At 50.4% G+C, this 13,136-nt stretch overlaps 1 protein-coding gene across 1 annotated transcript; it reads right to left on the minus strand.

The window, feature by feature from the left end:
• Nucleotides 1-637: 637 nt before the first annotated feature.
• Nucleotides 638-8,305, minus strand: LOC116420946 (homeobox protein notochord-like). The gene is made up of 4 exons (XM_031949203.1): nucleotides 7,982-8,305; nucleotides 2,869-3,104; nucleotides 2,217-2,355; nucleotides 638-927 (listed from the first exon to the last, which is right to left on the minus strand). The coding sequence occupies exons 1-4, from the start codon at nucleotides 8,274-8,276 to the stop codon at nucleotides 638-640; spliced, it is 960 nt and encodes a 319-aa protein (XP_031805063.1). The 5' UTR covers nucleotides 8,277-8,305.
• Between the last annotated feature and the right edge of the window lie 4,831 nt (nucleotides 8,306-13,136).

Genomic DNA, 13,136 nt, shown 5'->3' on the forward strand with positions numbered 1-13,136 from the left:
GTTCTGGCTCTTGTCAGAGTGTAGAGGAGAGGCGATGGGGGAGGGGGGCACAGTCTGAGTGAGGAGAAGGGGACATAGGAGACAGGGTGTGAAGGTGGGCAGGACCAAGAGCCGGCAGGAGATGGAATATGTGGGATGACTGCCAGTGTCCGGGAATCAAGAAGGCCCAACAATGAACAACAGATCGGTTTGGAAAGAGGGAGGGACTTTTGGACAAGTTCAGCTTGAGATACAACAAGGGTCCCCCAGGCCATCTGTGATCGGAGGCAAGAGGAGCAGGGCTGGATCATAGCTTGGGGTGAGGGTGTGAACATGGCCAGAGGAGTGGAAGGGAGCACCCAGATCACCTAGCAGTGAAGACTCTTTACATTTCCTTATCTACAGACACATCCGCCCCTCCCACTTCCTCTTCACTAGCCCCCAACCCCAGGAGAAAGCTTCAGCAGGGCAGGAGCCTTGTGGAGAGCTTGATGTTGTGTACACAGAGCCTGGCAGCTTTCTCATTCCAACCAGTGATTCATCAAAGGGAGGGTCTCCCGTGCCGGATGACAGGAAGATCTTTATCTTTGGGAGCTGCCGGAGTCACTGGCCCGCAACCATTAATGTCAGTGGAGACTCAGCAGTGTCTCCATCCAGATCATAAGCACTTAATGTTTGTGGCAGGGGACTGCTGAAGATGCTTGGCCGAGAGGACCAGTGTGGCCAGTCCGGCTTTGAAAGGCTTCCCTTGGAGCTCTGCAGAGCCCACCGTGCCTCCCCGCGGCCCTTCCCGGGGGACCGAGGCCTTTGAAGCACAGCCTTCGTCTCGGAGACTCCCAGGGAGGCTGGGGGCTACGCGGGATTCGCAAGGCCGAGGCCCCGCCGTCGGGAGGACGGGACAAGGATAACTGCCGGCCGTTCTGGAAGGCGCAGATTCCTGCGGGCATCCTAAAAATACAGCATCAGTTATTGTACAATTCTACATCTCCATAAACGAGCCCCAGCCCGCCCAAAGCAAGGCGGTGAAATGAGAACAGGAGAACAGCTTCTCCCTGAGCAGCCTTCCACCTTGGAGGCTGACTCAGTTCCTGGCTATTCCCTTGCCCTTCTCTAAACTGGGGTTTGCAGTAAATCCTTGAGCTTTTAGGAAGGAGGGAAGATGGGATCTGGGGGAGAAGGAGGGAGAAAAATGGCCCAGTCAAGAACGGGTTAAATGCTTCTCTCCTTCCCTCCGAGCTGGGGGGGGCCAGCCTTTAGCTGGAGAGGCCAAGTCCAGAGGCCTTCGCCCAGCCCAGGGGACCAATAGACACACCTGCAGTCTGAGCCAGCAGCAGGCCCCTTTCCTTTCTCCACCTGCATTTTCCAGGGACTCCACGGGAATTAACCCTTAGAGAGGACAGGCCTCAGCCCCACTCCCCAACACAGTCCTTAAGGACAAGAAGCTCTTCCCCTCTGACAAGGGCCGAAGGTGGGAACCCAAATGAGAGACCCTCAGAGGGCATCTCCTGCTAACCCCATTTTACAGCTGAAGAAACTGAGCCCTGAGAGTCACAGAATCAAGCTAGGTGGTGGCTTGAAGTCAGGAAAAGCAAAGTTCAAATCCAGCCTCAGGCACTTGCTAGTTGCATGATTCTGGGCAAATTGCCTAAACCTATTTGCCTCAGTTTCCTCATCTGTAAAATGGGAAAATTAGACTCTGTCTCCTTCCTCGGCCTGCTTGGGAGATCTAAGCTCCCAAATATAAAGACACCCAGAGGGCATCTTCTCCCTTCTTTGCATTTGAGGAAACCGAGGCCTGAGCAAGTTAAAATGATCTGTCCCAGGTTCTGGTATCGAGCATTCTGGAACTATGACCCGCTGCCCGGACCATCAGCCTCACTTAGGGGGATACAGGTGGCAAAAACTGGGTCTGGCAGATGAGAGATGGGGACAGTGTGAGGCAGGAGAAAAGATAGGAAGTGAGGCATACTATAAGTGCTCAATACTTGCTGGACGTCATTTCCCACTTCCTGCTCTTTGCCAGACCTGAGGCAGACAAACTTTCCATTTCCCAGGAAGGGACACAGAAATGAAATTTAAAGGCAGGGGAAAGGCCCCAGTGGCTGAGGGTTACCCCAAAGAGGGGCAGGGGAGGGAGAGAAGGGAAGGAGACTCAGCCAGACCCCCGGAGCCCCCGCACACTGGGACATAACTAAGGAACCAAAGAGGGGATCTTTCAGCTGGCAGTGTAGGCGTACCGTCTTTGTCTTCGCTGCTGCTGCTGGGCTCCTGGGGCGACATGGGCGGGGACAAGGGCGCCGTGGGCAGCTTTTTTTTCTTCTGTTCCAGGCTTTGCTTACGCCCCTTGATCCTGCGGTTCTGGAACCACACTTTCACCTGTGTCGGAGGAGAGTAGCCCCAGGTCACAGACTGAACCCCCAGCTCTCCGTGGGGCAGGAGCTCGGGTCACCCTCACAGAGGAGCAGGGGCGGCTGGGGTCCGGTCACCCTCGCAGAGGGGAAGCAGGGGCAGCTGGGGCGCAGGTTCTTGGACAACCAGACGCAGGGATGGGGAGCAGTGATTCAGGCCCGGCTCTGGGAGGTGTCCTGGAATTACCAGCGTTGGAGGCTCAGAACGGCCCTGCCACCTTCTCTCTCCCAATTTCCCAGCATCCGTCTTCCCCTGGCCTTTCCTGCACTGCGAGCCCCCTCTGGAAGTCCCTTTCATAAGGAGGCTGCTGGCTCTACAAGGGAACAGTGCGGGCGTGGGGCGATCGCTGACCGAGAGGGCGACAGACCCTCGGGGACCAGCTCAGCTCCGGGAGGGCCCGAGAAGTTCTGGGGTCGCACACACAAGCCCGTCCCCCACCAAGGCAAGGCAGGAAGGCCGGGGGACAGGGGGGCCTCGCACCTGGGTCTCGGAGAGATGCAGCTGCTTGGCGAGCTGGGTCCTCTCCATCCCCACCAGGTAGGGCTGCTTCAGGAAGGCCTTCTCCAGCTCGTCCAGCTGCTCGGCGCTGAACACCGTCCGGCTCCTCTTGCGGCTTGGCTTGGGGCTGCTGTCCATCTTCCTCAGATAGTCAGCCTGGCCCCAGGTCAGGGGGCCTCGCAGGGCGGCGCAGTCCGGCAGCTCCAGGCCTAGGAGAGGGAATCAGGCACCCGTGAGCCGCCACAGCATCTTCCCCCAGCCGTCACCCTCCTGGGCACCGCAAGCACTTATTAAGTCCCTACTGTTTCCCAAACAGTCTCCTATGCTAGGGACGGATAAAAAGCCAGGTCCCTGCCCCGAGAGCTTGCCTTCTACATCCTTCGTTTAAAGCTAATCACTCGCTCTACTGGCCACGAAGGAGGTCCTGAAACCCACGTCCCTCTCCCTGGATGTGGCTTCGCACACCTGGAGCAACGCCGGCTCTCCCTCTGGCCCCGACTGACTGGTCCTTCTGGACCCTTCCGGGTCCTCTCAGCTCTTAGTGCATCCCCCCTCTGAGATTACCTTCCATCTACTTGCATGTCTCAGAGACCCAAGTAGCCCCCTGAGGGCAGGGACTGACTTAGTTTATGCCCTCAGTTTGAGGCACATAATACTTAATAAATGTTTGTTGACTAAGAAATTAAAAAATTAAACTTGTGCAAAATAATCACCAAGGAACTTGGGGGTTCCCTAACAATATGACCGAGGGGAGGAGCCAGTCCTTGAACCAGGACTTTGAAAAAGCAGGAATTCTGAAGTGCAAAGGGGCCGGGAGAAGGTGCTACTGCCATCACTGAACTTGGGCGAGGAAAAGGAGAGCGAGAGATCCCACTGGTCCTCAATCCGAGGGATCTGGTAGTCCCTGCCAAGGACCGAGACCCAGGGGAAATCCTTTCATCATTCGATAAACCAATCAAACACACACACCTTGAGCAGTCTACTTAAATACAGATGAAGCAGCCTACTGTGTGCAAAGCTCTAACCTAGGCTCAGTATCCCTTTTAGAAGGCTCCAGGCTGGAGATTCCCTAAAAGCCAAAATGGAGAAATCAGAAACTCTCTTCCTGGACTTCCAGAGACTTGGGCCTCAGCCCCAGCCTTCAGCCTGAAAAGCAGGTGTTGCTAAAGGAACCAACCTGAACTAATTGGGTTTTCCCCCTGTTCTCTCAAGTGGCCCCACACCAGGGAAATCCCAGAGGGCGTCTTGGGGCAGCTGACCAGGAAGATTTAACTAGCTCCTACCTCCAGATGTTTGGAGAGCAAGGAGATATTTGTTAAAAGGCTGGAGTGCTTAATTAAGATAGCTGTGGCCGGGCAGAAAAGAGAGGGGGGAAGTGGCCCGCCGAATGGGGAACCAGGCCAACGGATCCCCAAACTCCAGGACGGACCCAGGAGTCCGAGGGAAGGGGAGAGAAGCTTTCTAGAATGGGCAACTGAACAGATTAGAAATAATCTGCCTAAGAAAACATTTCAAAGTCTAATTTGAATTAGACTTTGCTTAATAATAGGCCTTATTGAAGGAATTACTGACAGATTTATATGGCACTTTAAAGTTTGCAAAGTGCTTTACCTGTGATCTCATTTCATCCTCACAACACAATGAGTCTCCCAGTAGACGCAATTTTAACAGATTAGAAAATAAGATTGTTTACTAATCTGCCCTAGAAAACTTTTAAAAGCCTAATTGGAATTAGGTTTTGTTTAACAATAGCATTAATGAAGCAATTACTAATGGCATTTATTTATAAGGCACTTTATCTATGATCTCATTTCACCCACGCAACACAATGAGGGTTAACAGGATGCGTTTGTAGTGGAGCGGTAAGCATTTATTAAGCACCTACTATATACTAGCCATTATGCTAGCAATTGGAGAGTGATGCAGGACCCAAAACTCCCTCTAGGCATAGGGAGATAGCTCTCCAATGCTCTAGCCTGGTCAGGCTGGATTTACAGGGTCATCTTTAGTCCTGGCTTTCACCAATTTCCAAATGCTGTCAAAGAAGGATTTTGTGGCCAGGAAAAAAAAAAAAGACTTGAGAAATTTGGAAGAGGGATCAGACTTAATCAGCCAATGAGCATTTATTATGCCCTAAGGGATGGAAATTGAAACAGTGCCTGTCCTCAGGGAGCTTACCACTCCAGGAAGCTTGGGTTTCTTAGGGTTGTACCCACACAAGGGGATAATAAAAATAAGGTAATGAGAGAAGGAAAGTTCAGGAAATGCTTCCCCCATATAGAGTAGAGGGGCTTGAGCCAAACTTTGAAGGAGAAAAAGGCTTCTAAGAGACAGAGAAAGGAGGGCATGGGGGTGGAGGGGTCAGACACGTACAATGGCTTGGGGGTGGAAATGGAGGAGAGACAAAAGCAGAGAGAAAATGAGAGTAACAAGAAGGGAAGACAAAGACAGAGAGAGAGACAGAAAGGAAGGGAAGGGGAGGAGACGAAGGAAAAAGGAGGAGGAGAGAAGGTAAGGGGTTGGTAGAGAAAAAGGAGAGGAAGAAAATGAGAGTATTACAGAGAAAGAGAAAGAGGGAAGGTGGAAGAGAAAGGAGAAAGAGGAAGGAGGGAGGAAAAAGGGAGAGAAAGAGGGAAAAAGAGAAGGAAGGAAGGAGAGAAAGAAAATTAGAGAAAGAGCAGGAGGAAGGAGGGAGAAAAGGAGGGAAGAGGAAGAGGAAAGAGAGGAAGAAAAGAGGGAGTGAGAGAAAATGAGAGAATATTGTAGAGAAAGAGAAAGGGGAGAGAGACTAGACAGAGTGAGAGATCAAGAAGATACAACCCTAGAAAAACAGACAAGAGGAAGCAGGGAAAAGCCTGGGAAAACAAGGTTTGCATGAGAGACTACACAAGTTTTGTGTCTAGTGATAGACTTGCCTTGTTTGCTCCAGGATAACAGAATCAGCCCTTATGGTACCAAGAATCAAGTTGCTGATGACTATCAGGAAAACTCGCTAACCATCAGAGCTCCCAGAATTGGAGGGGGCCCACTTTAGGATTCCTCGGGATTAAACCTTCAAGGTCCCTTCCAACTCCTTCCATGAAGTGAAGCTGTTCTGATCCTGGAGGATTTTCCAAGAGACAATCCGGCCATTCCTCTTGGGGGCTGCTAGATCCCCTCCCCGCTGGGGCAGACTCCCCCTACAAATGCAGATCGTCCGCCAGGGAAGTCCTACAGCGTGGCTGGAGGGACACAAAGGTTAATTAACTTGCCCAGGATCACAGTCAGTAAGCAGGGGGTGCGGGTGGGAGGGGAACTGAGCCTCCCATTCCAGACTCCAAGCTCCCAGTTCCATAATAAAAGCTAACAACACGTTTGGAGCACTTTAAAGATACCAAACCCTTTACAGGTATTGTCCCCAGGGGGTCTTTGAATAAAACATTCCACCTTGCAAGTCTTGGCGTTTTCCCTGCCAGCCTCCCAGGCTTGTGACCCAGACCCTCCAGCCTCAACAAAAACCTAACTTCAGGCAGGAAGCCCCCTAAATGCTAGGGACGCCCCTCAGAGATGACATCCAACCCTCCAGCCTCAACTAAAATCTAAATTGGGCAGGAAGCCCCCTAAGTGCTAGGGATGCCCTCAGAGATGACATCCAACCCTCCAGCCTCAACTAAAATCTAAATTGGGCAGGAAGCCCCCTAAGTGCTAGGGATGCCCTCAGAGATGACATCCAACTTATCCTGTCTCTATCTCGCTTCGGCCTAGTTATTCCCATGCAGTCTTCCCCATTAGACCGTGACCTTCCTGAGACTGAATTTGCCTTTCTTTGTATCCTCGGGGCTTAATGCAGGCAAACAGTAGGTGCTCAATAAATGCTCATGGACTTGAAGTATCTCATTTGAACTTCACAAGATGTCACTGTGGTTTCCTTTTTGCAGGGAGGAAACTGGAGCAGACGGTTTAAGCCATCGGCTCAGGATCACCCAGCTTAGTATCTTTGGTTCGATTTAAATTCAGGATTTAAGATCGGGATGAAAACAAAATCGCTTCTAGGTTGGAGGCCCTAGTTTAGACTAAGTGGGTGGGGAAGGAGGGGCCTGGGGCCCCCACAGGCTGGGCAATCACTGCCCGCTTCAGGGTCAGTCAGACTGGACATAAGCTTTGAAGTCAACAGCTCGCAGGGCTTAGAAATGTTCTAGAAGGAAGGGAAGTGGGGGGGGGGGGCGTTGGAGATGTAACAAGAAGGGAAAAGGGGGGGGGGAGTGAATAGAAAAAACTATTATTACTAAGATCACCAGGAGGGAACCTTGGAGGGTTCCCAGAGGGTTTGGGACTGACGGAGCTGCCAGCTGGGTGACATAAGGACTGGAGCTCTGGGCCCAGAGTCAGGAAGTCCTTAGGAAAATTCCTAGAGGAATATTCCAAGCCAGTAGAAGACACTCAACAGTCCCGTGACCCTGGGCAAGTCCTTTCACTTCTGCCCGCCTCCGTCTCCCCACCTGTAAATGGGGGTGATGTCAGCATCTACCTCCCAGGTTTGGTGTGGAGATTTAAGAGAAAAGGGGGCTACGGCTGCTCTGGAGCACTGCGGGATTTAACCTGGGAAGGCGGAGACGGCGGGGGTCGGCTCCGACTCCGCGAGCCCTGGCGCTGGAGCGGACCCGGAGCACGCGGGTCTCCCTGGCTCTGCGTGGGGGGGAGGACAGGGAGAGACCGAGCCCTCCGGAGAAGGGGGGGGGGGGGGCAGACGCCGCCACGGGCAGGGGATGGGGAGCCTGACTAGAGACGATTTCTAAGCTGATTCTCCAAAGCTGCGAGAAGCCTTCCCCAGCGCTCTGACAGGATCGAGTCCCGGTCATCCCCGTCCCTCCTCCCTCGGACGGCTGTGTGGGAGACTCCTCCATCTCCCCGGCTTCCTCCTCGGGCCCCCCTTTCCCCCCTCCTCACCGGGCCGACGCCCCCTGACAGCCCGCCCGCCGTCCTGCTCCCTCCGGGGACCCGAGGGCAGTGGGCGCCGAGTTCCGCGGCCGGCTCCGGCCCGAAGCGGGGATAACGCACGGGAAAGACGCGGGACGGGGCGGCCGCCGGGGGCCGCGGGGGCAGGGCCGGCCCTTACCTGCGGTGGGGCAGACGGGGCGCGGGCCGCGGGCCGCCGACAGCGAGGCGGTGGGAGAAGCCCCCCACAGGTAAACGCCGGCAAAGGGGGGCATCCAGCCCGCGGCGTGATCTCCGGGCAGCTGCCAGCGGGGGCCGAGCGGGGGGGCCCAGCCCAGGAGCCCCGGGTCCCGAGGGGACCCCCGAGGCTGCGGGCCAGCCTTGGACAGGATGGCGTCGATGGAGAAGGGCAGCTTGGCGGGATCCGCGGGCCTCTGGGGGTAGGAGGCACGTCGGCCTTCCTCGTGCTGGGTCATGTCGGGGAGTCCTGGGGAGGCCGGCCCGGGGAGTCCTGGGGAGGCCGGCCCGGGGAGTCCTGGGGAGGCCGGCCCGGGGAGTCCTGGGGAGGCCGGCCCGGGGAGTCCTGGGGAGGCCGGCCCGGGGAGTCCTGGGGAGGCCGGTCCGGGGAGCGCTCGGGAGCCGGGGGCGCAGCGCAGCCAAGGTCGGAGCCTAGCGACACAGAGAGAAACGCGGATTAGAAGGAAGGGGCTGGGGAGGAGAGGGGAGCTGCGGAGCCGGGAGGCGGAGGGAGCCCCTCACCCGTCCGGCGGGGCCGGGGCCGTCTGAGCCGCGGGACAGAGCGCCGGGGTCCGCCGGGGTCTCCGCGCCGCCCGGAGGGGAGGTGCCGGGAGCAGGTGCTGGCGCGGGCCGGACCTGGGACGGAGCCGAGGAGGCGGCTCCCCGCTTCTGCTCCTTCCCTCGCAGCACAGAGCAGGGAGCGCAGTCCAGGGAGCCAGAAGCCGGTCTGGGAGTCGGGGGCGGGCCCGAGGCTTTATAAGGCGACCACCCCCCACCCCCGCTTACCAGCTCCCAGCAAAATGAATCATTCATAGGAAATGGGCGGTGTTCTTGGGCTCGGAAAGCCCGGGCCCCTCTCCCCGCCGGCCTCCCAAAGCTCGGCCGGCGGCCCTGTAGGCCGAGGAGGGGCTGGGAGCCTCGGGCCCCGGGAGTCTGGGATGTCCCGGAGCCCCAAAACCCGAGCGGCTCCCTCCCCTCTCCCCCAAACCAACACGCCCACTTCCGCGTCTCCCCCCCCCCCTCCCCGGGCCAGAAGAAGGGGTGGGTCCTGGGAGATCCAAGCCCGAGTCTGAGGAGACCGGAGAGGGGAGGCGTCCTCGCCACCCACCGCTTTTCTTCCTCACCGCCCCCACGTCCCACCAAAAACAAAGTATCTCCAGCTCTTAGTCCGGCGTCTGGCACACAGTCTGCGCTCAGTAAATGTATTAACTGAACTCCACTAAGTTTCCAAGGATGAGGAAAGGGGGCAGCCGGAAAACACGATACATTTGCCCCTTCTAACCGCTCAATAAATATTTTACTTTTCCAATTAAATGTTCTTCTTCTATAATGTAGTTTCTCCCCTCCCACCTTCCCCCAAACAACAACAAAACTAACAATTTGTTACAAATACGCTTAGTCAAGAAAAGCGAATTCCCCCGTGAGCCGCTTCCAAGAATAAGGGCTTTCTGTTGCCCCCCGAGTCCATCACTTCTCCCACAAGTGGCTGGGACTTTTCCTCCTTTATCTTCTGCACTCGGGCTGATCTCTGGTCGGTCAGTTCTTATGCCTCCCAAAACGATTTCTTTTTGCAAGTGAACGTCATAGTAGAACGTTTTCTCCTAAACAATCTTCCTCAGACCCCAGTGGCTTCTTATGTCTCACAGTTCTATTATCCCACATGTTAGGTTAGTATCGGCCACCTGCAAGCCCGTGGCATCTTTGCTTTTAATCGATTATTGATTTTAGAAAATGTTGAAAAGTATAAAGTCAAGGCTGCGTCCGGCAAGACCTGTATTTTCTGCTTTTTCCTCCCTTTCTTGGTTTACAGCAGAGCAGATTCTCAACAAACCCGGTTCGACTTTTAAAACTAGAGTCCCGCTAATTTTAGAAATGATAGATGCTAAAAATCCTCATTTCCCCCAAATCTTGTTAATTGGCTCAGTCTAATCCTGACTCAGTTTCACAACAGTTGTGTGATTTTAGGCAAGTCATTTCACTCTTAGCTGTGAACCACTCCAGGATCCCCATTGGGGTCTCAAAGATCAGGCACAAGTGAAATAAATGAACAACAATATTGGGGGTGGGAGGATTAAGTGAAATTAAGTATAAAACATTATACAAACACTGTCGCGAGCAAACTCCTTCAGAATAGCAGGGACTAGGTTTTACCCAGAAGCTAACCAGGAGCTTTTCTTGGCTGGAAGGGACCTCTTAGACGCAGTGGTCCTCAAACTTTTGTTCTCAATATCTTTATCCTATTTAAAATGATTGAGGATCTGTCCAAAGAGTGTTTGTTTATGTGGTTTATAGTTATAGTTATTGATCACATTAAAAATAAAAACTAATTGTGAATTTGTAGACTATTCCCAGGATGCTCTGGACCAGACTTTGAGAACCACTGTTTAGAGTAACCAGTCAAACCAACCCACCATGAAAGTATCTTCAGATAAATTGCTTTTAAAACAATAACTTCAGCAGCTAGTGAATAGAGCACCAGCCTTGAAGTCAAGAGGACTTGAGTTCAAATTTGATCTCAGACACTTAACACTTCCTGGCTATGTGATTCTGGGCAAGTCACTTAACCCCAACTGCCTCAGCAAAAAATAAATAAATAAAAACTTCTTTTTAAGAGAACTTTATTTTTTAGAAATTCTGAACTTAACAAATACCAAGTAAAGTGAACATATCCATATGCATAGTAGAACAGAAAAGGGATTGTAAATGACAATGCATATTTTTATTATTGTATTATGTACAGTTTACTGTTTCTTTAAAGTGTATAATAAAATGAACAGCTTTCAAAGCTATCCTAATTGTCTGGGCTTCTTCCTGGATTTTTGATTTCTTCAGTATTCTTTTCAAAATTTTTTTGATCATCTTCCTTTTCAAATTTTAATTTAATTTAAAATTTTAATTTTATTTTAATTTCCCTCGTTCTAATGCCTTTTTTCTTTCAATTCATCCCATCCTTGACAATGAAAAAAAGAAAAGAAAAAAGGAAGCCCTATAACAAATATTCATAGTCAAAAATGCCATTGACATCCAGAGATGGATGACTGAATATGGATCAAAAACTTTTTGTTTGTTTCTCATAGGTTTTCCCCTTTAGGTCTGATTTTTTTTTATTTTTGGCAGCACATGACAAATATGAAAATATGTTTAAAATAATTGCACATATTTAACCTGTATCAGACAGGGTAGAAGATAAGAGAGGAAAGGAGAAAAATTTGGAACACAAAATCTTACCAAAAAACAAATGTTGAAAACTATCTTTACATGTATTTGGAAAATAAAATACTATTGAAAAGTAAAAACAAAAAAATTATGTATAGTCAAGAAAAATATTTTCCTGCATTAGACACATCTAAAAATGTATCTCATTTGGCATCTTGAGTCCATTTACTTCTCTGTCAGGAGGTGAATAGCATGATTTAGCATGTCTTCTGGAATAATAATGATAATAGCTAACATTTATGTAGGACTTAAGATTTGCAAGCACTTTACAAATATTATCTCATTGAATTCTCACAAAAATCCCAGGACTTGAGGGCCATTACTCCTATCTTAAAGATAAGGGAATTGAGGAAGACTGAGATTAAATGTCTTGTCCAGAGTAACAGCAAATAAATGTCAGAAGCTGAATTTGAATTTAGGTTTTTAAAATTTTAGATCCAGTCAGATCTTCTGAGCCACAGCCTAGTGGAACTGCAATTACTCATTTTGTTTTTAATTCTTGGTTACCCTTTTAGTCTTGAGTTCTTAAAGCAAAGATCTCAATGAAAACAAACAGGATCCAGTTGTTGAAGTAAAAATAATGGGAACTTTGGGAGTAAACATTTTAACACAAAACTCATGTTAAGTAAAGGGGAAAAGTTGTATCCTAGATTTGGGGAAAATAGATTTCAAAGAAAAAGTAAGTGGGATCCCATGGTCTAAAATGGCATAGAACTTGATGCCAGGAACACAAATGATTCTATGGCAGAAGAAAAGGGAAAGTCATTCATTCAAAGAGACAGATGTGTATGCTAGGAAACTCTGGCCAATTTAAATTTTTTCTTCCCATTTAAGTAGGAGCCTAATGGAATTGTCCTCTAAGCTTCCTCAATTATAATATAAAAGGGTTGGATTAGGTGATCTCTACAACTTTTCTGGGCTTAAATTTACAATTCTATAATTACAAATAGGAAAATATGGCTACTTACAAAAAAAAAAAAAAAGGGGGAGACAGCATAAGCTTTCCATTATAAGTCAAGGAGCTTGACTTCAATTCCCAGTAAAATTCTAGGATATATCATGAAAGGAATGGTTGATAGATATACAGAAAAGGAAACAGTGTCAAAAATACTCAGTGTGACTTCATTTAGACCAAGCCATGAAGTGCTAATGTTATTTTCTCTTTTTGACAGGTTTCCTAGACAAGCAGATTAGGAGAATTCTCTAGATTGATACTCTACCACGCTAACCTTGTGAGCAAGATGGAGAAATATGGACCACATGAGAGCATCCTCAGGTAGATTCAGAACTGGTTGAAAGATCAAACCTGAAGCAATCATAATGGTGGTCAACGGCAGTCGGTTTGGAAGGAGATCTCCATGAAATCTTTTTATTGGTCCTGGGAAATTTACCTTTTTGATCTCAGTGACTTGGATGAAGGCAAAGATTAAATTTACAGATTCATGTATTTATCAGAGATGAAGGTAAAGAAGAGAGGAATCATAAATGACTAAGATTTCAAACACAGCTCTTGGGAGACCCTCTTAGCAAACGTGTAGTGAGGGCATTGGAAAAATGGTAGAATTTAGGTTCCGTACTCGCCACTCATCCCCTCGTTAGATGTGTGATCCCCTGGCCAATCACTTTACCTTTTAAAGTGTCTTCTGTAGTATGAGGGAAATAGAAACCTATGATTGTATGAACATTTTAATAGGACAGAGTCTGTAAGGAGGTTTTGGTCAATGAGATTAGTTGATGTCTAGTATGAGAGACCAAGTCAGAGTTTAGGAGAGAGGTGGGGGGGGGGGGGGGGGGGGGGGGGGGGGGGGGGGGGGGGGGGGGGGGGGGGGGGGGGGGGGGGGGCGGATCATAGATCGCAAGTGGAAGGATCCTTACTGAATTTT

This window comes from Sarcophilus harrisii, chromosome 2, assembly GCF_902635505.1.
Source record: "Sarcophilus harrisii chromosome 2, mSarHar1.11, whole genome shotgun sequence".
NCBI classification, from domain to species: Eukaryota; Metazoa; Chordata; class Mammalia; order Dasyuromorphia; family Dasyuridae; genus Sarcophilus; species Sarcophilus harrisii.